At 34.6% G+C, this 26,559-nt stretch overlaps 1 protein-coding gene across 1 annotated transcript in view; it reads left to right on the top strand.

The window, feature by feature from the left end:
- The first annotated feature begins 6,114 nt into the window (after nt 1-6,114).
- The window catches only part of mtmr11 (myotubularin related protein 11), an 85,640-nt gene continuing 65,195 nt past the window's right edge, over nt 6,115-26,559 (top strand). Inside the window, exons 1-2 of the mRNA XM_056475304.1 lie at nt 6,115-6,426; nt 26,309-26,378. Coding sequence (XP_056331279.1) covers nt 6,370-6,426; nt 26,309-26,378 — 127 coding nt within the window. The 5' untranslated portion in view covers nt 6,115-6,369. The remainder of the gene's footprint in view (nt 6,427-26,308; nt 26,379-26,559) is intronic.

Genomic DNA, 26,559 nt, shown 5'->3' with positions numbered 1-26,559 from the left:
TTGTGTCAGGACACAGTTTACAGGCTAAAGAATAAATAAAGTTCACTCTCCTTAATGAAGTGTTGCGTTTAATTGCCAAAGGATAGTTCACTTCCCACTGGATGTGCGAAATAACACTTTATATTTCAGCGGTTGCCAGATTGGCATTCGAGATCTTTGTTTTATTTATGAAGTATTTTTGTGGGCCATCAGCTGCGAGTTCTTTTGCTCTAATAAATTCAAAGTGAGAGTCTGATGAATTAGTAATCGCAACACTGATATCTTTGGGATCAGTTTTCATTTGTTTTTGCTTTGCAGGTATCCATTTCAAGAGCAAGCCTTTTCCACAACAGCACACACACACTGCATCGGTTCATATCCAGCTCAACACTGATGCTGAATGTCGTCTTCAGCTGTCTCTATCTGCGATGTGGAAGTTGCTGTGAAATGGTTCTGTGATCCTGCATTGACAAGGTAACTAAACTAAGAGACCAGCTACACTTTAAAAATTATGATCAATTAGTCCTGACAGCATAGGTTTTTAGGTCATTGTAATTTATTAAGCTAAGTTAATCATGTTCTGACTTAATTTTATAGGTTACGCAAGCTGCTTTAAGTCAGTTTACATAAAAGTTCAATGGACTGAATGTTGAGTGAAAAAAAGTTCACTCGGCTTAAAATTGTGAGGCAACTTGCTGCAGAGCTCTTTTTTTAGTTGACTCTGAGTTAAGTGCAGTACTTAAAAGTTGAAAAGTTGAGTCAATTCAAAAAAAGCTATGAAGCAAGTACAATTTTAAGTTGAGGCAACTTTTTTCTGTCAAGTCATTGCTTAGTACATAAGTAATGCATTGCCTAAAAAGTAACATGTTGATTTTACTTGAATCTCCTGTAACTTAGAAGTGCTAAGTTCACTTAATTTTGTAATAACTTTATGCACAGTTAATTGCCTAATAATTTTAAGCCAATGGGTTTGCACTGTAAAAATCATGATCAATTAGTCCTGACAGCAAACATTTTTAGCTCATTGTAACTTATTAAACTAAGTTAATCATGCTCTAACTTAACTTTATAAGTTAGGCAAGATGTATTAAGTAAGTTTAACATAACATAAGTAAATGGACTCATAAGGTTAATCTAATTTAGCTTAAAATTTTAAGGCAACCAGGATTTTTTTACTGTGTATGGAAATGTCGAGTGCACTGGTTAAAAAAAAAGTTGACTCAGCTTAAAATTGTACGACAACTTGTTGTAGAGCTTTTTGTTTGTTGACTCGACTTAATCGATTTAAGTGCAGTACTTAAAAGATGAAAAGTTGAGTAAATTCAAAAAAGCTGCGAAGCAAGTTGCCTTACAATTTTAAGTTGAGTCAACCTTTTTTCTGTGGATTGTTTTAAAAGATGAGTAAGTCCATTGCCTTTAAAGTAACAAGTTGATTTTGCTTAAATCTAAGTAAATCTCCTGTAGCTTAGATACGTTAAGTTCACTTAATTTATTTTTTTATAGAGTTATGCACAGTTAATTGCCTAATAATTTTAAGCCAATGGGTTTACACTGTAAAATTATGATCAATTAGTCCTGACAGCATGTTTTTAGGTCATTGTAACCAAATTAATCATGTTCAAACTTAATATTATAAGTTACGCAAGCTGTTTTAAGTCAGTTTAACATAAGTTCAATAGACTTATAAATTTAATTGCATTCAGCTTAAAATTTAAAGCAACCAGGGTTTTTTTTACTGTGAATGGAAATGTCGAGTGTGCTGTTAAAAAAAAGTTGACTCAGCTTAAAATTGTACGGCAACTTGCTGCAGAGCTTTTTTTTAGTTGACTCTACTTAATCGAGTTAAGTGCAGCACTTGGGTTAAAAGTTGAGTCAATTCAAAAAAAGCTGTGAAGCAAGTTACAATTTTAAGTTGAGTAATTTTATCTGTGAAGTGATTGCTTAAAGTAAATCCATTGCCTTTAAAGTAACAAGTTGATTTTACTTAACACTTAAGTTACAGGAGATTTCGATTTTTATTTTTTTTTTAGTTTTAGTTAAAAAAAAAAAAAATTTTATAGAATGATGCACAGTTAATTAACTAATAATTTAAAGCCAATGGGTTTACGCTGTAAAAATTATAATCAATTAGTCCTGACAGCATATGTTATAGGTTATTGTAACTTATTAAACTAAATAAATCATGTTTTAGCTTAATTTTATAATTTAAGCAAGCTGTTTTAAGTCAGTTTAAGATAATAAGTTCAATTGACTCATAAGGTTGATTCGATTCAGCTTAATTTTAAGGCAACCAGGATTTTTTTGCACTCCCTTTTAAAAGTAAAATCAACTAATCCCTTTTTACTGTATGTCTGAGCAGATTGTTTGTAAAATGATTTGTGAATAATATTTTATTTGTTCTTTGTACATTTGCTGGAACAATGTTTAAAGGGGTAGTTCGTTTAAAAATGACAATTTTGTGGTAACTTTAGTTTAGGTCACAATTCATGCATATTACCTGCCTGCTCAAAAAAAAGTGTTGCTTGTTCAAACTACTTTATTTAAAATGAGCTGAAACAATTCTGGAGATTTTTGGGGACGCTTAATTGTTTTATGTTTAATCCACTTAAATGTGTTATGTTAACATAATCGATTTGTGTTGAGATGACATAATTGAGTTGTGTAGAACCCTCCATTTTTTATTAAGATATTAACTGTTTATTACTTAGTTATGAAGTATGATGTTATCCCTAATCCTTCTTAAAACCTAACCCCAACTTCTACCTTACTAACTATACATAAACAGCCAATTAGTAGTTTATTAAGCTTCTAGTGTTAGTGAATGGTTTGTAAATAACATGAATTGTGACCTAAACACAAAAGGAGATATTTTGAAATACTTTGGAAACTGGTAACTATTGAATTCCATTGTATTAGTTTTTCCTATGGATGTCCAGGTCATGGTACACAGGACCAGCTCTATACCCTCACAAGAGTGCTCTAGAGTTCATGGGAGTATACCCAACCAGTCCACATGTGTTTTGTGGACTTGGAGAAGGCGTTCGACCGTGTCCCTCCTGGCATATTGTGGAGGGTGCTCTGGGAGTATGGGGTCAGAGGCCCTCTGTTAAGGGCTGTCTTATACCTGTTTGAACAGAGTAGGAGTTTGCTTCACATTGCCGGCAGTCAGACTTGTTTCCAGTGCATGTTGGACTCCAGCAAGGCTGCCCCTTTGTCACCAATTGTGTTCACAATTTTTATGGACAGAATTTCAAAGCTTAACCTTGGGCTGGAGAGCGTTCGGTTCGAGGACTACAGGATCTCATCTCTGTTATTCGCAGACGATGTTGTTCTGTTGGCTTCATGGACTTTCAGCATGCACTGGAGCATTTTGCTGCCCAGTGTGACGCGGCTGGGATGAGAATCAGCACCTCCAAATCCGAGGCCATGGTGCTTCACCAGAAAAAGGTGGTTTGCCATCTCCAGGTTGGAGGAGAGTCCTTACCCCAGGTGGAGGAGTTTAAGTATCGCGAGCTTTGTTCACGAGTGAGGGAAGGATGGAACGGAAGATTGACAGGTGGATTGGTGCAGCGGCTGCAGTAATGTGTTGTGATAAACAAGCAGATGAGCCAAAAGGCAAAGCTCTCGATTTGCTGGTCAAGCTACGTTCCTACTCTCACCCATGGTCACGAGCTTTGGGTCATGATCGAAAGGACAAGATCTCAGATACAAGGGGCCGAAATGAGTTTCCTTCACAGGGTGGCAGGGCGCACCCTTATGGATAGGGTGAGGAGCTCTGTCACCCGAGAGGAGCTCTGAGTAGAGCTGCTGCTCCTCCACATCGAGAGAAGTCAGCTGAGTTGGCTCGGGCATCTGTTTCGGATGCCTGACTCCTACCTGGGGAGGTGTTCCAGGACATGCTGGAGGGACTATGTCTGTGTAGTGTCTGGGGAGAGGGAAGTCTGGAGTTCTCTCCTAAGACTGCTGCCTCCACAACCCAGCCCCCGAAAAGCGGTTGAAAATGAATGAATGAGTGAAAGTGTGGCCATGTAGTTAATATATTGTTTTCAATGTAGCTTGCTTATGAATGATAGAATATTATATTCTATTTTCTTTAATATAAACTAATTTTTTTTTTGCATTTTACTTATTGCACTCTTTAAATTTTTTTGTATTACAGCAAATCTTTTTGCCATATCCTGTATTTGTGAAGCTGAATGAGGCCGCAACATTATTTCACCCATGTTACTGAAAGTGACACTTCAGCCAAAATGTACAATTCTGTCTTTTTCTCACCCTTTACTCGATTCAAACTTGTATAAATTTCTTTCTTCTGATGAACACAAAGGAAGATATACAGCAGAATGTTGGGAAAAAGCAACCATTTATTCTCATATATTTTTGTTTCTGCTATGATACTCAATGACTGTTTTTGCAACATTCTTTAAAATATCTTCTTTTGTGTTCAACAGAAGAAAATAGTTCATAAAAGTTTAGAACCACTTGCGTGTGAGTAAATGATGAGCAAATTTTGGGCTAAACTCATTCATTTATTTTCCTATAGCCAAGTCTATTTATTTATTAGGGGTCGCCACAGTGGAATGAACCATCAGCTTATTCAGCATATGTTTTACACAGCGGATGCACATCTGTACACTCTTGCGTTCACACACATACACTACGCCTCCACAAACTCCACACAGATATGCCAACTGATCCAGCCGGGACTCAAACCAGCAACCTTGTTGCTGTGAGGCAACAGTGCTAACCACTGAGCCACCTAGGGTGAACTATAAAGTTTAATGTTCTAAATTATAATGTTAATTGTTTAAATATTAATGTTTAAACATGTTTAATGTTTTAACTATATAGTTTAATCTTATAACTATAAACTTTAATGTTTAGTAATGTTATATATACATGTTATTATTCAATAATTGATTGGCTGTAATCCCAGTTACTAGCTTTGTTAACTTTATTATATTTAAAGCAATGGTCTCAAAATGGGCCACAGCTCTGCATAGTTTAGCTTTAACCACCCCCAAATCACACTTGCTTAATTGTCTCTGGTAGTCGTGAACACCTTGATTAGTTGGGTCAGCTGTGTTTGATTAGGGTTGGAGCAAAACTGTTCAGAGCTGCGGCCCTCCAGGAATCCAGTTTGAGACCATTGATTTAGAGTCTCCAAAAAGGAAATGGACTCACTCCAGTTAAACACCTATTGTAATGTTGTGGAAGGGGGCCTATTATGCAAAAATCACTTTTATAAGGGCTTTAAACACAGTTGTATGGCAACATTCTGTGAATACAACCAGCCTCTAATGGTAAAAATGTATTAATTTTATTTTTCATAATCACATTTTTTAAAAACAGTCTGCAGAAACACTTTGATTGACATTCTTCCTTTGTACGTGTCATCAGAGGGGCAAGCCCCGCCCATTAATGATCATCTCTCCCTCATTCGCATTGGATGTTAGTCTTATTTTTGAGTGTGCCACTATACTGACACGCAGGCATTAGTAGCTCCGCCCTCTTTTGAAAAGAGCACAATCTCATTTGAATTTAAAGTAACAGTGACCAAAATAGTACAATTAGGATCAAAGCCTAAAAGTTGCAGTTTTAAAGAGTTATAAAACATTATTTGTGGTGTATTTTGAGCCGAAACTTCACATACAGTACACACTCGAGGGACATTAGGGACTTATTTTACATCTTGTAAAAAGGGGCATAATAGGTTCCCTTTAATATTTTTAGCAACAAAAAAAATGCTTTATATATATTTTATATATTTTTTAATGCAGTGATATACCTGACCTAATACAAGGTTAGGTCTTAATATAGCAGGTGCTGATTTAAGCTAATTTATGAACGACCAAAACAGTTGCCTTGCATTTCGGGATACAAATTGCAGCATTTTCCGTTGTGTATTGCACAAACAGTCGAGCTCATGTGGGTATCTCATAAAGAAATTGCTATTTACTGTAAACATACTGTATAAATAGTAAGTTAAATTCCGTAGTACGCACTAAAGCACTAAAAATGTTGCAGCTCATTTTGTATTTTGACTGTTTAGTGCGTTTTGGCGCTGCTGGCCCTTTAAGAGACTCCGTCCTGCTGGTTTTTGTTACTCAGTAACACCCGTGTCATTACACACTATGGCGAAGGAGCTGTAAACAAATGCTCAGGAAAAAGCGGGTTTTCTGTGCAGGAAAAATAGATGTGATATCGCGAATATTTTAATATATTGACATGGTTAGGATGGAGAAATGTGTGAAAGCGCTTTAATGATGCAGGCAGGACGTGGACCATCCGATTTCTGTAACGTTTACATGGAGAGGATCATACATTTACCGCTAAAGATACACTATTTATGCTGTTAACGTTCATCCGGAGCCGTTTTATGTTGAAATCATGTTGACAGGATCCAAAACCACCTTTAAAGTGAGGCAGATGGTGCCCGACATGAAGGTAAGCGTTAAGATTAGCTTTAATAATGATCTGAATAATTCTAGCCTTTTTTTCCTTCTCTCAATTCTGCGGTGTCTGTGTGTAGGACGTCGTAATTCATATTAAAAGATGAAAACAGGATTTTAATGAACAAAGAACAAATGCAGTTTTGTTTTTTCATCTGTCAGTAAGTTTAACTGATGGCTGTTTGTTTATGCAAGTTTCACGCAAGTGAAATTAGTCACTTTTTCTGGAAACTTCAGTCAATAGAAACACTGTTTAATGGGGTTGACCACAGTCTGCTGCTGATGTGGTGGTGTTTTTCAACTAAAATAGGCTTTTAACTTTTCTAGGTTTACGTATATTTTCATATTATTGTGTTTTTTGTCATATGCTGTGATTATGAATCTTGGACTATATTTTTGACAATTCAATACAGTTCATCTTTATTTCTATAGTGCTTTAACAATCTAGCTTGTGTCAAAGCAGTGTGAGTAGATTGTAGCTCTAGTAGATTGAAACTGTGTCTATCCAGTTTTTAGAGTTGAAGTTCAGTTTAGTTCAGTTCAGTGTGGTTTAATTTTCACTGCTGAAAGTCCAAACACTGAATACTTCTGACTATGAATACTTCTTTATAACTCACTTTCGCATTTATGGACAGCATTCACATGGTTGCAGTTCAATTCGAAACTCTGAATTGTCGAGAATCTGTGGAGATTACTACTGCCACTTAGATTTTTTCATATTTTTTCAAAATATAAACATACCCACCGGCCACTTTATTAGGCACGCTCACCAAAATTGGACAATAGAAGATTGGAAAAACGTTGCCTGGTCTGATGAGTCTCGATTTCTGCTGTGACATTCGGATGGCAGGGTCAGAATCTGGCATCAACAACATGAAAGCATGGATCCATCCTGCCTTGTATCAACGGTTCAGGCTGCTGGTGGTGGTGTAATGGTGTGGGGGATATTTTCTTGCCACACTTTGGGCCCATTAGTAGTACCAGTTGAGCATCGTGTCCAGCAGCATAATGCGCCATGTAATAAAGCGCAAGTGATCTCAGACTGGTTTCTTGAACATGAAAATTAGTTCACTGTACTCAAATGGCCTCCACAGTCACCAGGTCTCAATCCAAAAGAGCACCTTTGGGATGTGGTGGAACAGGAGATTCAATTCTGTGTTATGCTGTCATGTCAATATGGACCAAAATCTCAGAGGAATATTTCCAGTACCTTGTTGAATCTATACCATGAAGGATTAAGGCAGTTCTGAAGGCAAAACGGAGTCCAACCCAGTACTTGTAAAGTGTACCTAATAAAGTGGCTGGTGAGTATCCTATCTATCTATCTATCTATCTATCTATCTATCTATCTATCTATCTATCTATCTATCTATCTATCTATCTATCTATCTATCTATCTATCTATCTATCTATCTATCTATCTATCTATCTATCTATCTATCTATCTATCTATCTATCTATCTATCTATCTATCTATCTATCTATCTATCTATCTATCTATCTATCTATCTATCTATCTATCTATCTATCTATCTATCTATCTATCTATCTATCTATCTATCTATCTATCTATCTATCTATCTATCTATCTATCTATCTATCTATCTATCTATCTATCTATCTATCTATCTATCCTTATCTTTTTAAATTGCTTAATAATAAATGTAGTTAGTGATTTATTAGTAAAAAATTGTTACAGTCAATTACACTGTGAACTTTAAAATGACACACAAAATTTAAAAATATGGCTAAACATAGAAAAAAAAACCCCCAATATATTATTACCTCATTTTTTAATCAGTGTTTGTTGGTGTACACCCTTTACTTTAGTTCTCTGGAAAAGAGTAGATTACACCATTCTGCCTGAGAAACTCTCTGTCCTTTATTAAGGATGTCAGTAAAGCATGGTCTGAATGACAGTAGAGTGACTAAATGGTGACGGTTTTCATTTACAGTTGAGCTAATCGTCTGCTTTCTTCAGCTGTATTATTCAGCTCGTGTTCACCTCTTCTGCACAGCTTTTCTTCCCTGGCTATTTTAAGCAGCCTCTGGGGGGAAAACTGCTAGCAGATGCCTCCACCCGCAGATTCTGGAGCTCGTAGTAGAGGCCCTGATGTGCACAACATCTGCCTGTTTCCATAAAAAAAAAAAAATGGCGCTGAACTCAATAGGTGTGGTGGAGATGAATATTCATTAGAGCAGTTCCATGCAAATGTCAACCTTGAATAGCGACACCAAAATAGCGTTGTGTAGTTTAATTCACAGATTTTCTACAAAGTATGTTGTATACCGTAAATTCGCATATATTTTTTGGTCACGCATGCTTATTTCCTTAATTTAATATATTAAAAAATGTTTACAGATTCATATTTTTCTGATCCCATAACTCTGTGGTCAATTGTTTTGGAAAATATATACTGATTTTTCAATATACACTTACTGGCCACATTATTAGGTACACCTGTCCAACTGCTTGTTAACGCAAATTCCTAATGAAATGAATATGCATTAGAGCAGTTCCAAAATCCTTTCTAGGTTTTACAGTACTGCAAAAATACTCAAAAATGTCTCTGTCAATGTTTTCAAACAATTAGATTTGATTTACCAAAATCACACAAGTGGCAATTTTACATCTGTCACATCCATAACAGAGAGGTTTCACATCCATGACCAAGCTTTTTCCTCATAAATGAAACTACACTGTTTCAATTTACTATGATCTTCTATGTGAAGCTGCTTTGACACAATCTACATTGTAAAAGCAAACATCTTGACTTTAAAACACAACCCTGCAGGCACACAACATCATAAGACATTAATATTAGGTTAGTCGTGACGTCAGGTGACCAAAGCGTGTCCAAGGACAACGTTATTTTGACGTCCAATAACGACATCAAATGATGTTGATATTTGGTTGATTTTAGGTTGTGTTGGAAAAACACCAAAATCCAACGTTGAGCCAACACCTTAAAACAACATCAAGTACTGACATTTATTCGGCAGGGATGGCAACCAAAATCCAACATCAAGCTGTAACATCATCATACGTTGATATTTGGTTGATTTTAGGTTGGACATTGACGTCAGCCTGACGTCAACCCGATTATCATTACCAAACACAATGCAATGTCCCCATGATGTTGGGGTACATCGTCAATCTGATGTCATGTTGACGTACAGTGCCTGCTGGGAATGAATGACTATAACCCTCTGTAGTTATTCTGATTTCTTTATTGTTTTATGTTCAATCCACTTAAAACTAATAAGCTCATGTTGTCCCACCACAGACTGATCGTGTGGAACCCAGCATTATTTTACAGTGTATAAAATAGCATTTTGCTTGTTCAAAAGAAATATTGTTATCGCACTGATTTGGTTGATGAAACCCCCCCCCCCCCCCCCGCATTTGACAATAGGGCAATAATTATTATTATTGTTGTTATTATTATTATTATTATTAGGGACCGAGTGGTGCGTAGGCCTTATTGGAGCACTCTGTTTATTATTATTATTATTATTATTATTATTATTATTATTAGGGACCGAGTGGTGCGTAGGCCTTATTGGAGTACTCTGTTTATTATTATTATTATTATTATTATTATTATTATTAGGGACCGAGTGGTGCGTAGACCCTATTGGAGTACTCTGTTTATTATTATTATTATTATTATTATTATTATTATTAGGGACCGAGTAGTGCGTAGGCCCTATTGGAGTACTCTGTTTATTATTATTATTATTATTATTATTATTATTATTATTCCACCCCTAATCAAGGAAATTGAGGGTCTAAACTTGCTTGAATTCATGAAACTTTGCACACACACCAGAAGTGGTGAAAATGATAGTTTGATAGGGGTTTCAGAAGTGGGTGTGGGAATATGACCCGACAGCGCCACCTAGAAACATTTAAAGTGGCCCCCAAGCTAAGTTTCACATGCTCATATGAAAGCTGGCACACACATAAACATGCCAATACCTTCAAAAAAGTCTCTTGGAGTATAATCTATTATATATATATATATATATATATATATATATATATATATATATATATATATATATATATATATATATATATAATTCTTTTTTTTCCAGTGTCATAAATAAACAGATGGCAAAGGAATTGTGAATGTAGCAGTTGTGGCAAGTCTTCACCACATTGGCTTTTTCCATTCAAAAGTCATTAAGTTTTGCAGTTCAAATGTCTTGGGAGCAGCTCGTCTGGAATGTCAAGGGTATAAAAAGTAAAATTATAAATATGACTCACTCAGTGGTTCCTCTGTGGGTCAAACTTCACACTGTTAATGCAAATATACTGCTGTAGAGCCACTTCCTAGAGCAGATTTTTCCCTCCTTTTTTGTTTCTTTGTTTGATTTGAGTGGAACACGACATGTGGTGTGTGTAATTACGTTTGTTTATGTTAGTGAAGTAAATGCCGTCATCTGGTTTCACTATGAGATGAGATGAGGGCCTGTTTAAATAAGAGATTTTCTGAAGGTTTTTTTTTTTGCAAAAAAGAAAACTCACTTTAGTTAAAAAGACATCAATAAGACTGCGACACACCCTCTAATTGAACTTGGCACTTTTCCTACACGGCTTTTTTTTTTTTTTTTTTTTTAGGAGTTTCTTTTACTGTCTTATAGCTTGACAACACTGAATTAGCTTTAAAAGAAAAAATAAACAGCAATAATGATGGCTTGTGCATTTATATCTGTAATTAAATAGAATAGTTTTGCTGTTTTATTTTATTTGTTGTTGTTTGTGGTGGGTAATGTTTGCTAGATCACTGTCACAGCTCTTGGGTCTTATGGTACTTGATGTTTGGTTGTGAATGCGTTCTGAGAGGGTTTTTATGTGGTGTGGTTGCTTGAGTGTTTTGGGTTTCTAACTGGTCTAAAGCCTCTGGATAGGGTACAGGTCCTGTTTGTGTTTTTTTTAATTTACTGATTCCCTACATAAATATAAATCATTTTTTTTAGTAATAAGATAAATTTTTATGCTTACGAAGTGCTGATGCGTGATACTGATAAAATATGTGATGTGTCGTATTTACTACAATGTAACATTTCCAGAGAAATACCCTAATCATACGCCATGAATAATGGGCAGTGATGCTAATATGGCTTTAAAACATAAATAAATATATAATACCATGATCATTCTAAAGCATAATTTATATGATATTATATATATTTTTAATACCATGATCATACTAAAGCATAATTTATATGATATTATATATATATTTAATACTATGATCATACCAAAGCATAATTTATATGATATTATATATATTTTTAATACCATGATCATACTAAAGCATAATTTATATGATATTATATATGTTTTAATACCATGATCATACCAAAGCATAATTTATAGGATATTATATATATTTTTAATACCATGATCATACTAAAGTATAATTTATATGATATTATATATATATATTTTAATACCATGATCATACTAAAGTATAATTTATATGATATTATATATAAATATTTAATACCATGATCATACCAAAGCATAATTTATAGGATATTATATATATATTTTAATACCATGATCATACTAAAGCATAATTTATATGATATTATATATATATTTTAATACCATCATCATACTAAAGCATAATTTATATGATATTATATATATTGTTAATACCATGATCATACTAAAGCATAATTTATATGATATTATATATATTTTTAATACCATGATCATACTAAAGCATAATTTATATGATATTATATATATTGTTAATACTATGATCATACTAAAGCATAATTTATATGATATTATATATATTGTTAATACCATGATCATACTAAAGCATAATTTATATGATATTATATATATTGTTAATACCATGATCATACTAAAGCATAATTTATATGATATTATATATATATTTTTAATACCATGATCATACTAAAGCATAATTTATATGATATTATATATATTTTTTAACAATGAAATTGAATTCAGGCTAAAAACATAAAAAATAAAGGTCACATTGAAAACATTTAGACATAAAACATAAATTACTGAAAGCTTCGGCAGATATTCTGATTTTCATAAGCTGTTGGCATTTTCCCTGTTTGTCTTTACTTTTGCCATAGCTCATGGCTGTTGGATCACCTTTGGGCCCAGTTCAGCCAATAGCATAACATCATCTACTGGGAAGGAGGGTATGAAAATAGTAAGGCCCCATCCGATTGATTAAGTTTACATAATCAGCCCATGCACATAAAATAAATGTAATTTATCACACCTCCCTGCGATAAGCAGGGTTCATACAGTCATGGAAAACCTGGAAAAGTCATGGAGTTCTGACATGGCATTTTCCAGGCCTGGAAAAGTTTTGGAAAATTTGTACTGTAAGCATTATCTAAATAAATCTTACACACAATAGATAGAAAAAATTAATTCAAACTAAATAGATTGTTGTGTCTTTTATGATATGCTATAATACATTTAAACATGCATTGTTTTTATTATTATTTACCATGTAAACATAGACATTGCATTAAACATTAGGGTATGAAAATTTACTTGAATGCCCTGGAAAAATCATGGAATTTTAGTAGTAAAAATCTGTATGAATCACTGTAGCAAATGTAAACAATATATTGAGCTGCCCTATTAGCAAGGCCACATTTAGTATGGGATCAAAAATGTACTAAAGCATTAATATTCTGAAATTGCTATTACCATTTTGAAATATAATTTATTCACAAGACGAAAGCTAAATTTTCGGCATCATTACTGCACTCTTCAGTGATTCAAATCCTTCTATGCAGATTTGCTGCTTAAGAAACATTTGTTCTTATTGTCGATGATAAAAATATAAAGATGTATGCTGCTTAATATTTTTGTGGAAACTGTGATTACACTAAAAAAATGAAAACAAATACAGTCTATGTGGACAGAAATAGTATTGAAATTGAAAATTCTACACAGCAGAATAAGTTCTGTTTAATCTATTTATTCTGAGCAAAGGAAATACTAATTAACTATCCTTCTGCATCTTTACATTTTGTCTCTCTTCAAACCTCAAGAGTTTACCCAGTTGTCAAGAAGACATTTTGATCATTTAATATATAATAGAAAACTATTATTATAATTTGTTTAAATTTGAATATGTACTGGTCAGTACTGGTATGTTGTAGATCTTTATAAATATATTTATTACACTAAAGGATTATGCAATATTATATAATCCATATTTTGATATGATATTTTGACGTTATTTTTGATATGTTTTATTTAACACTAATAGAAACATTAAAGCAAACACTACAAATATAAAATTAATCTGATCAAATTAGTTTGATGCCAACACAAAATTGATATGTCATTACCCCATTTAGCTTTTATAAATAATTAAAGTTTTAGCTGCTGTAGTTTAAATATATTAAATGGCACCTATGATGAAAGTCAACTTTTGTGAGCTGTTTGGACAGAACTGTGTTAACGTATAGTGTGTCTACAGTCATATTGGGGTGATTTAAAAACACAATAAGTCTCTTTTATTTTAATTTTAAAGTTAAAATAGGATCCAAATCCCTCCCATTTTGAGGCCCACTGCAACATGACAAAGGAGTGCGTTTTACCCGCCCACCGAATTGGATGACAGCCTGGTATTAACATATCTCTGTAGTAACACGTATAATCATATCAACAAGACAGGACGTGCGCAAAGCAAACAGGATTAAAAGATCTGTTCAGCGCTCTGTGATCATCAATCATCATCAAATGTGATCAAGAATGAGTTTTACAAGGTTAAAACGTTTTTAAATCAGTGCATGTTTGTAATGAATTACAGCGAATTTACCGCCTTTATCACCACAGCCGCATGTGAGTACAATTATAATAGAAGATGCTTCAATCCTGGATTGTGGATGTTAAATCAGGTTTAGTTTGTGTTAACATAACAGATATCCATACAACAGCGGATAGTAACGTGTATCCTGTCACATTTGCCGTGCAAAAACAGTGCAAATTTAAATGCGTGTGCTGTGTGTGCGCGTGAACTTAGAAATGATCATTCTTGCAGAAAGGCTTGAATTAACTCCACAACAAATACATCAAATAATATTGGTAAAGTTCTTACTGTAGTATTCCTCACAAACATTACGTGAGATCTGCTTCCTTCATGTCTGTCACTGTGCTGTTTATCTGATGCATGCAGACAATGATTGAGGCACACTCTGACAAGCACGTGGGAACGGTGGGCGAGGAGAACTAGCATTAAAAGCACAGCAACAAAAACAGCTACATTGTGTTCAGAGCAGAAAATCCAACATTCAGAAAGGTCTAATAAATAATCTGATGGGTGTTTTGAGCTGAAATTTTACAGACACATTCTGGAGACATAAACTTTATATTAAATCTGGAAAAAGGGCTAAAATAGGTGCCCTTTAAAGTAAACTAATTTATATGTAATATATTATTATTATATTATATTATATTTATTTTATTATATATATTTTATATTATTTTATTTTATTATATTATAATATTTTTTTTTCAATTAGTAAATGGTTTCAGTTTTATATAACTGCAATAACCCTGCTAGCAATATGAATGATGATGCAGCTGTTTTAGTTGGCAATAAAGCCCAGGAAAGGCCGCATCCCGGCTAGACAGGACTGATATCTAATTTCAGGAGTATATATGCCTGAGAACAAAAGTGCTGTTTTTAGATGCTGCAGGGAGCTGACATACACAGAAAATGCTTCAAACGCTTTAATAGGAATAGATGTATTGTTCTCGTTTGTTGACTTTTCTTGTAGAGAACAGAGATGCAGGCATAGAACGCTTAAAAAAAAGCCAGCCGCTGAACAATAGCCCAGCTCTTTAAAGCAATAGGTTTAAACGTCCCACAGGGCCTCTCGTTGCTTCATTTAGCTCTAGATTGATGCCCTGCACAAAGGCTTATTGTGCCTCCAGGCGATGACTAATAAACTTAACAGTGTGAGGTTTATATGGTGGCACAGTGCATTCCCACATTCCCAACGGCCGTCCGGTTTCTGCGAGTCTGGCCCGGTTCATTCAGGCCTGCGTGTGCTTTCAGCTGCACTTTCTGGCCTCAGAAACCAAGGGGAAGCCATGAGCAATGGAAACTGCAAGGAGTCTTGGCTGCCGTTATACCCTCAGAAAGCCGAAAGGGAGGGAGGGATGTTTTAATGGCAATGAAGAAAGAGGCAAAGAAAGAGGTTGCACGATAGCGGTGGCGACCATGTGACTCCAAGAAATGAACCCTCAGCAGAAATGTGCTGCTACTGTGGGTTTTTTCTCTCTCTCTCTGTTTTATCTGTTCTGCTCTGATTGCACATTTACTGACTTCCTCTGAGATGTGAGGCTATTCGCTTTTCTGAAGGCTTAATATCTCTTGTCTGTAAATCTACATTGCTTTAGTAATTCTGCTTGTCTGACTTCGTGGGTTAACACGCGATAAGATTCCAAGCGAAATGCAATTTGTATGTCCACAGCAGACGTGACATGACAGAAACAATTAAATACCAGTCAATACCAATAACAATACTAGCTGTTTCCCTCCACCTATTTTTATGCGCTTTTAGTTCTATTGCATAGAAAAGGCTTGATGGAAACGCCAAGATATGCATAAATTTAAGACAAAAAAACAAACAAACAAACAAGTAGGATAACCCTATTGTTTTATTAAAAAATGTGCATCGAATAAATTCCAGCATGCGCAATAAAAGACGTCAAGTAATCATGACATATCGAATTCTGTCTTAAAGCGGTACATTGCGGTTAGCAATTTTGTTCGACTTGATGCTGCGCAGACGCCACATGACTGTCACATGTAGCATTAAAGTTCTGCAACAGCGCTCCGAGATCAGACGGTGGACAGCAACAACGTGCGTTTTGGGTTTATTATTGGACAACTTCTGTCTCACAAATTTCCAAACAAACAATTTACTTTCTTTATGTATTACCGGTACTCTGGAAGTATCGCGATACTATGGCTCTAAAATACTGGCGGTCCCACTGTAGTTTGTACACAGTAGTATCGTCAACAGTCTATTTACAATACATAATGTTGCATGTGGAGAAGTCACTAAATGCTCACCCGTTTGTGCAACAATAGACCATTTTATTTGACTAGTCTGTGGAGCCCTTTAAGGTTGCAAACTGTGTAGAATTCACACCTTTCATGGTAGCCCATTGCATATTTTCTGACTCTTCAGTTCGAATCTGAGGCCCCGTTTACACTAATACGTTTTAGTTTCAAAACTTTCCACATCCACACTAGCATTTCACCCAGCATTTCTGAACAACTCTGCATATACATTACACAGCTGAAAACGCACATCACGTGACCACACACACGCTCTGGCATGCACTGCAGCGTGCTTTGAGCATATTCCCCAACTTTGGTCTTTTGAATCTATTACTTGTTCTCAGGTAACGTGTTTTGGCTGAGCGCAAAGATAGGTTAAGTTAATATATTTATTAATGTAACCTCGTTTACTGATTCTGCGCGTTGACTGATTGCTTGCCTTTATTTTCTGTAGTGTATAAACTTATTGTACCTTGTACAGTTATAATGTCTATTATTGATTATTAACACTGATATTCAATGAAAGAGACAGGGTATGCTTCGTATTTTCAATGAAAATTAAAGGATGCAGTTATGTTATAGGCTCTGTTTTGTTATAAATATGCAGTGAAGATGACGGTCGTATAAATATGTAGCTACACGACGCCTCAACATTTTAATGCCACTGTGGCTAGTAGTTTTCCAACATTACGAGCCCCTCGCCATTTTCACTTGCCACAATTTTTTTTTTGTTGGTAAATTTTATATGAATAAAATTTGACTTTGACATGCTAAAGGTTTAGATGTCGGTGCACTTGGGCTATTTGTGCCAACTAGGGCTGTCACGATATCTATTGTTTTTGCGATAAATGATATTATTGCCACTTTATAACCTAATAATAAAATAAAGTGTCGTTAATTCTGTTCAATTTGTTTTTTGTTTTTTTCATAAAAAAAAAAAAAACACTACAAAAAGTACCAATAAGAAACCCGTTAAAGTACCGAACCGATAAGTGGTATTGATAAAAGTAGTAATACCATTAAAACCTTAACGATACCCATCTCTAAACACATGTTTACAACATATTGTAAAAATTCAGCTACACTGTTTCAAAGAACAGTTTATTTTTGAGAATATTTAGACAGTTTAAACTGGAAAATGAAAAAAAATCCTAAAATAAATAAATAATAAGAAATAATAGATGGAAACATAAAAAGTGTACGGACAAAATAACATGTTTAAGTCAAAAGTAGATTATAAAAGCATCTCAGGCGCCTTTACAGGCCATTTTTTAATAATCAGGCAGATTCTGAGACAGGACTGTTTGTTAAAGGTTTGCAGCATATTTTTGTAAATGTTGGTTTAATGGCTGCATCTCTTTAGCTATATAGTGGAGTTACATGTCAATGAGTGTGTGCCATTTCACGCTGTTACGTTTATATTTGCACTGGCGGGTACGCATCCATTACAGTTAACTGGCTGAAAGACCCCTCTCTAGTACCAACTGCGGTTGTTGTTCCTATGTTCAAAAAAATGGGTAGGGTGGCTGTTTTAGGTGTGATTTAAAGTTAGTTGTGTTGCCTTTTTTGTTGCCACTGTTTTGAAACAAATTCGACATATCGGCTCGTTTACGTTAACAGGCTCTCCTTTCTCATTCGGCTTAAAGCCAAATTTTTCCCACACTGGAGCTAAAGCCTGTGGCTTTGAAACAAAGTCCATCACGACTGACTGTATAGTTCATAAACAAATCAGTGACTTCACATTTTTTCTGTTAGTCTGCCTGCGTGCATGGAGATGCTGTATAAACCCTATGTTCCGCAGAATGCAGCTCTTAAATTGCAAATCTTAAATTTCTATATATATATATATATAATAGACAATGGCGTCACAGTGGCGCAGTGGGTTGTACGATCGCCTCACAGCTAGAAGGTCACTGGTTTGAGCCCCGGCTGGATCAGTTGGCAGTTGGCATGGAGTTTGCATGTTCTCCCCATGTTGGTGTGGGTTTCCTCTGGGTGCTCCGGTTTCCCCCATAGTACAAAGACATGCGCTACAGGTGAATTGAATAAACTAAATTGTCCGTAGTGTGTGTGTGAATGCAAGTGTGTATGGGTGTTGGGTTGTGGCTGGAAGGGCATCCGCTGCGTAAAACATATGCTGGATAAGTTGGCGGTTCATTCCGCTGTGGCGACCCCAGATTAATAAAGGGACTAAACCAAAAAAAAAAATGAATGAAAGAATAAATGTCGCGCTTGTGCCCTAATTTTCATACGTTGTGCAATAAGTCAATATATTGACTATCATGTCAGGCCATGGCCAACACTATTGTGCATGGTTAGACCATAAACTACTTGAACGTGCAAAACATACTTTTCATAACATTACAGCGTCGCATTGCTTGTAGTTAGGACACAGTGTTACCTTTGATTATTGGAATTATTGTTCTGCGTTCGTGTGGGTTTCCTCCGGGTGCTCCGGTTTCCCTCACAGTCCAAAGACATGCACTATAGGTGAATTGGGTAGGCTAAATTGTCCGTAGTGTATGTGTGTGAGTGAGTGTGTATGGATGTTTCCCAGAGATGGGTTGCGGCTGGAAGGGCATCCACTGCTTAAAACATGTGGTGGATAAGTTGGCGGTTCATTCCGCTGTGGCGACGCCAGATTAATAAAGGGACTAAGCCGAAAAGAAAATGAATAAATGAATATTGGAATTATATTTAGGGACTCTTAAATGAGGAGGCAAGATCATGTTGGTGTCAGGTAATCTCATTTTAGCACAAATATTAAAAAACTCACCTAAATAAGCTTCACTCTCTCATTAATGGCTCAATGCACTTGTCTGGCATTTCCCCACTTCAGATAGGAACCCAAGAACTGTGAAGTGTGTTACTACTCAGCGCTCCACTGCCTCACTGGTTAACTCTATCAGTCTATCAATAAACTTCTGTTATTTCCATTTATCTCCCGTCTCTCCTGTTGTGACAGTTTGTTGTGTTTGTTTTGAACACAGATGTTACTGATCACATGGAGATAAGCGCCCTTATTATGCTTTTTTCACATACTTTCATGTGGTGTGTAATGTTATGGGTGTGTGATATTTACCATCTAAGATAGTTTGCTAATTGCTGTTTTAACAATCATCATGTTGATATTATCATTCTTGTCCAAAACAAGCAAACAAAAACATTTCAGCATTTTTTTAAGTATTAACTGCAGGTTTAGATTAGACCATATAATTAAAGTAATGAAACAAAGAAAATTATTGTGTTTTCATATATAAAGTTGAAGTCAGGGGTGTGTTTTCTATATATATATATGTATGTGTGTGTGTGTGTGTGTGTGTGTGTGTGTATATGTGTATGTGTATGTGTATGTGTATATATATATATATATATATATATATATATGTATGTGTGTGTGTGTGTGTGTGTGTGTGTGTGTGTGTGTGTGTGTGTGTGTGTGTGTGTGTGTGTGTGTGTGTGTGTATGTATGTATATGTATATGTATATGTATGTGTGTGTGTGTATATATATATATATGTATATGTATATGTATATGTATATATATGTTCAAAGGGGAAAAAAGTTTTAGTTTTTTACCCAGACATTTAAAAAGAATATATTTTAAAGCAGTAATCACAATACCGTGAAAGAGATGATATTTTTATCCAAGGTTATCATACCATTAGAATCTTATACCAGCCCATAATCACCACTGACTGTTTATTCATTTGAGTTTGACAGATGGGGGGCTTACTGTGTTTATTCCCAACCCAGTAGGTGCATTTCTGCTATTGGCTAAAAGTTGAACCTAGAGCTGAAAATAAAAATAAAACAAAAATATCTTTATTTTAGTATGATCGTTATACATACATACGTTTTTTTTATTTTATTTCATTTATTCATTTAAAAAAATAAAAGACTGTGCTATAGGTGAATTGGATAAACTAAATTGGCTGTAGTTAATGAGTGTGTATGGGTTTTTCCCAGGACTGGGTTGCAGTTGGAAGGGCATCCGCTGTGTAAAACATATAATGGAATAGTTGGCGGTTCATTCAGCCGTGGTGACCTCTGAAATAGAGACTAAGCCGAAGTAAAATAAATAAAATATCTAGCTTTTCTTTAGAGAAATGTGATATTGTGAGAAATATTGCATTGTATATCTTCCTAGTATCATGCAGCCTCGTGTTTACTGATTAGAAATAACTGTAGGGTGGACTTTTGATTGTTGGAGTTACAAATGCTGATGCAAGTCTGTGTTTGATTTGATTTGAATGCAGTGTTTCTAATCACAAAGAGAAAACAAATGTTCATTCAAAAGGTTAAACCTGAAAACATTAACATACTATTACTTTGTTCTTGCTTTGCTTTTTGGCCTAGTTAAAGTTTAAAACTGAACCTCACAAACACTTTGTTGTGTTGTTCTCGCTGTTTTCCTTCAGGTCTTGTTGGCCAAAACACCAACCTTTAAAAGCTTAAAAACAAAAGCTCCACTTAAGAAGTTTAAAGGAAACCAGAATAAAACTCTTCTTGTTCTGCTGGATTTTAGTCATGCTGCCTTTTAGACTCTGTTATCTTGCAACTAAATCTATAAATGCTGAACTGAAACTCGCAAACAAGCAATATATATTTTATAGGTGGTTCATTTACAAAAATAGTCGCATGTTCTCCATTTGTTCATTCTGTTGTTCAATGCTGTATGCATTTTTCCCCTCTTGTTTTAGTCTGACAAAGAAAGGCTATAATAGATTTGAACAGCGTTATAGTGTGAATAAATACTAACAGATTTGTAATTTTTGGGTGAACTATGTTTCATCAATGGTAGAATGTGTTGGTAAAACTTTGGATGTCTGCAGTTATCAACATCATTCTTTTGGTTCGAAGTCTCAATGTAGAAAAGTTGGAGAGACTCTGAAGAGCTCCTTATTTAGAAGAGCTCCTCATTGCAAGAATGTTATACTGTATCCAACGCAGTCTGTGATAGACGCCCTGTTTTAATACAGAGTGATAACATCAGTTTTCTTGTAAATGAAACTGCTTGTGGTTTAATGCCACTGGTGGAACTGAAACTTGAATGAGCATTTAGACAAACATTAGTGCTTTTTAAACAGAGTTGTCAGCTTTTTTGTGTCTTGTAAAAAAAGAAACCCTATTTGGATCAATGGAAAATTTTTGATTTAATTTCCTGAATCTTGTTTTATGAAATAATATGCCAAAATTAAGTGAGTTTTTCCTTAAAACAAGCTAAATAATCTGCCAATGGTGTAAGCAAAGTAATCTTACATCAAAAACAAAAAAGTCACTCATCCAGCCACATGGTTAATCAGCTATACTAATAGAGAAGACTCCAGATCCAGATCTGTTTTTACAGTACTGTGGTGATTGGGTTTGGGGTAGGGGTAGACGTTAATAAAATACAGTTAATGGGAAATTTAATAAATAATATCGATATTTCATCGCAGAGTATGTCATCTATAGCTGATTTATCATGTGGATGGATTATAACAGCCTTGTACTAGTATTAGTAGGCACAGAAGGCCCCTGCTGGCCCATATGTGTCAGCTGATAACCTCTGATAACGCCCATTCAATCGCGTGATAACATTCGAATCGGCTGCTCACACATAGCCGCAAAGTTCTCAATGGTTGTACTAATCTATCCATTGAATCAATCTATTGTCCGTCATTTCTCTGTAACATTTAATTAGTTATTTTAAAATAAGAATAAGAGATTTAATAACTTTGTTTTCATTATTAATTTAGAGTTTAAAAAACATTGGCTAGAAATATGCAGTATAGGCTGACATTATAGAGAGAAATAACGGATTAGAGGAGAGTGGGGACCGTTGCAACACCTTTTGCAGTATTTTTTGTTGTGAAAACCCAACATTTTTATTGAATTGTTACAGGTTCCTGGCAGTCATGAAGACTGTAAGCAGTAGTCTTAGTAATACGTGAGAGAGACAAGAGTTAGTTGCTGCTTCAAGGTCCTCTTTGTTGTCTTTTATTACACATCCACATTTGTATGTTAGAGTCAGTAAGACGCTTTATATCACAAAATGATTCATAAACATGTTGGATGAAATAGTACACACTGTATAGATACTTCAATCAACTCACATCACAATAAATAAACAAAAAGCAACATGAAACCTTAACCATTTGAACAGAAATGCTTGCAAACTGGCTGAATTAATATTACTGTCAGGAAGACAAGTTAAGTATTTACAGTAAGTGATATACACAACACTCTGAATACATGAAATCACACTTGAATACATGAATAAACGTCTATATGACATAGGCATCTTAAAATTATTAATCAAATAAACACTTTAAACTGATTATTTATACATTAAAGCATGTATATTCTAGATTTATATGACATTTAGTTAATTTAACTAACCTTAGTAATAAGTGAGAGAGACAAGAGTTAGTTGCTGCTTCGAGGCCTTTATTGTTGTCTGAGGATGTGCTGCAGTTGTCATGGTAACTCAGCTCTCTCAACTGCCATTTACACTGTAAAAAAAATATCGTAAAAAAAAGGTCAAATGACTGGCAGCTACGGCTGCCAAACAAAAACCATAAAATTACAGTAAAATTTCTTTGTTGAAATAAAGTGCAAAAAATAATAAATCTACAGATATTTTCATTAAAATGTTTACAGAAAAACACTGTTATTTTACAGACTTTTCCTAGATTATTACGATCAAATCCGTTCAAAAAAGTTACACACTAAGAGTTTTACAGAGAAACACTGTTATTTCACAGACTTTTCCTAGATTATTATGATCGAACATCATCAATAAAGTGACTGCACTAAAATTTCAAGAGAAAAAAATGTTATTTAAGAGTTTTATCTCTCAACCATTACAATTAAACAGCTTTAATAAAATGCCAAGACATGCTCATGGTCGTAATTTAACAGTTTTATTTTGGATCAAAAACTTCTGGAAAAAACAACAAACGAGATACAACTGATTAAAATTCTCACAACTTTAAGATTATAGTTGTTGCATTTTATTGAATAGTATTTATATAAAACATGTAGAGGTTTAATTTATATGGAATAATTTAGTTACAAATCTTAAATGAAATGGAACTGTCATGTGAAGGGGACGCTGACAAAGGAGTGCAGATCCAAATGCAGGTTTATTACACAGAGATGGTCAGGCAAGCAACAGTCAACACAGGGGCAAACAGATGTGTGCAGGGAATCCAGAGTCATGGTCAAATAACAGCCAAATGGTCAGTCCCGGCAGCAAACCACATAAACAATTAACAAACAAAGCACAGCAAAAGAAGCGAAACGCATCATAATGTTCACAGTAACAGCATAACAAGACTAAGCAATTGGTGCGTGCGTCTGTGCTGCTTTTAAAGTCTATGTAATCAGTTCATAACTATCCTCTGACTGTGTGTGTGCAATCAGCGGAATCCGGAACAGGTGCATGTAAGCGGAATTTATCTATTTTATTTATTGAACGGATTTGATCGTAATAATCTAGGAAAAGTCTGTAAAATAACAGTGTTTTTCTGTAAACATTTTAATGAAAATATCTGTAGATTTATTTTTTTTGCACTTTATTTCAACAAAGAAATTTTACTGTAATTTTATGGTTTTTGTTTGGCAGCCGTAGCTGCCAGTCATTTGACCTTTTTTTTAAAGATTTTTTTTTTTTTTTACAGAGCAAGTAATTACAATTTATTACTTTAATTTTACGTAATTTTAAATATACTTCAAAAAAACAGGAAAAAACATTGTGTAAATAATACGGCAATTGTATTTTATGAAACAGGAAAATTGCTGTAATTTGTCATTAATTATATATAAAATAACAGTCAAGCTGTTAATTTACAAATATTGTTTGTAATTTTTACGGACTTTTGAATATGATTTAAAATAACAGAAAAATACTGTACAAATAATACTGTAATTTCCCTGTATAAAAAACAAAAATGTCAGTAATTTGTTTTTAATTATAAAGTACCTAAATTGAAAGTCAAACTGTTAATTTAGAAAGATTGTTTTTAATTTGATTTAAGTTGATTAAGTTTTTAATTTAATTTGAAATGACAAAAAAAACTGTAAAAAATTTAGAGATATTTTCTGTAAAATTAGGTTTTTTTTTTACAGTGTAGAATTCAGAAGATGCAGCTAAACTGTTCAGTGCAAACTCGCTATAATTGTATGTGAGTAATTTAAATACAGTGTATATATACACAAAGAAATAGAAATTAATAAATAAAAGTGAAACATTACAAGTAATTTACTTTGTGACCCAAACTAAATGTGGGATGGTCACATAATAAACCCACATCTATTGGACACCCATCCATATATGTGTACATACAGTATGATAGTATATGCAGAATACAGACAAAGTCAAACACTGCTACTGACTCGAGCATGGGGAGAGTTGCAGCATTCATTAAAATGTAATAATATAAACATTTCTAAAACATCAGGTTGGTTTTTAGTTTTATTGTTTTGATAAACAGACTGACTGTAAATTGGTTAAATGTGTTACATTGTCTGTGTAAATACATTAAAGACTATTAATAGACTATTAGACTATTAAAATACCAAGCAACAGCCAATTATCAGACCTAAAAAAAATGTTTGTTTTTTTTACTGAAATCTAGCCTGAACATTTGCTGAACTACTTTTTTGAACTTTGAATTAAGTTAATTAATCAAATCATTTATTTAGTTTTTTTTTTTTTAAATTACATTAAAACTGTGATCAAATTAAAAGTGTACATTGTTAATATGGCAAGCTTTTAAATGAATTTTGTAACTGGGGATAGTTGCAACAGCAAATCCCAACTCTGTCAACCCTGAGTAAACTGTCAATGCTAGGGAGATGCAATACCCTGCTGAAAAATCCAGCTTAAACCAGCCTAGGCTGGTTGGCTGGTTTTAGCTGCTCGACCAGCCTGGTTTTAGAGGGGTTTTGGCCATTTCCAGGCTGGTTTCCAGCCATTTCCAGACTGGTCTTAGCTGGTCAGGCTGGAAAATGACCAGCTAAATCCAGCTAAAACCAGCTTGACCAGCCTGGTTTAAGCTGGACATAGCTGGTTTTGGCTGGGCTCCCAGCCTGGCTAGGTGGTCAAGCTGGTTTTAGCTGGTCATTTTCCAGCCTGACCAGCTAAGATCAGGCTGGAAATTGGTGTAAACCAGCCTGGAAATAGCCAAAACCCCTCTAAAACCAGACTGGTCGACCAGCTAAAACCAGCCAACCAGCCTAGGCTGGTTTAAGCTGGATTTTTCAGTAGGGTAGCCTTAACACTTGATAGCTATACCTATATATCTACGTCTAAATGAGGTGGTCACAACTCAAATGTTTTGTTGTGAATCAGAGTGCGATTGCGGTGTCCACATAAGCCAAACGAACCAAGTTAACAGGACAAACACGTCAGGTTCCAAAACAAAGTCTAAGTGTGAACACCCTGAGTCAAAAGAAGTGTGTGAAGCTTCTGCTGTTCCTTGACTCTTTTCCTAAAAATGGTGGAGCACCTAACAACACAAAACATCAGCATTTATTTTAAAGTCTTGTCAGTTTAAACTCTTGATATGTGCTTCTCTGAGTACATAGACACAGAGTTGATTCATACATTTCTTTGTAACCTTGTAGATCTTTTTCATGCTCAAACATTATTATGCATTAAGGGTGTAAAAAAAACAGGGTGGTCATATACAGTAGCTCAACAGTAGTGGTGTATGATTTATTTAAAGTGTCATATTTAATGTAACATCCTTAATTCCTTCATTATTTCTCTGTGATTCTCTACAGGAGAGGATGATGAGCCACAGTAGCCTTCATGCGCGGGGAAGAGATGTGCTCGGCCTCTGCTGTTTACCAGGTAAAGTTTTTGAATTAAATTGAATTGAATTTTTTCATGTGTTTTGACATTTGGAGCCATTTAAAGTACACTCAAAACAATATTTAACCCCAAAAGTTAAACTTTATGTAATTCAATTTTCCATCCAATTTATCCCATAAATCCAACGTAAAAGTTAACATTAGTTTAAGCGTAACCTCTT

This window comes from Danio aesculapii, chromosome 16 (genome assembly GCF_903798145.1).
Source record: "Danio aesculapii chromosome 16, fDanAes4.1, whole genome shotgun sequence".
In the NCBI taxonomy this organism is placed as follows: Eukaryota; Metazoa; Chordata; class Actinopteri; order Cypriniformes; family Danionidae; genus Danio; species Danio aesculapii.
Note: the sequence above shows the minus strand (reverse complement) of the source record. Positions and strands in the feature narration are given on the sequence as shown.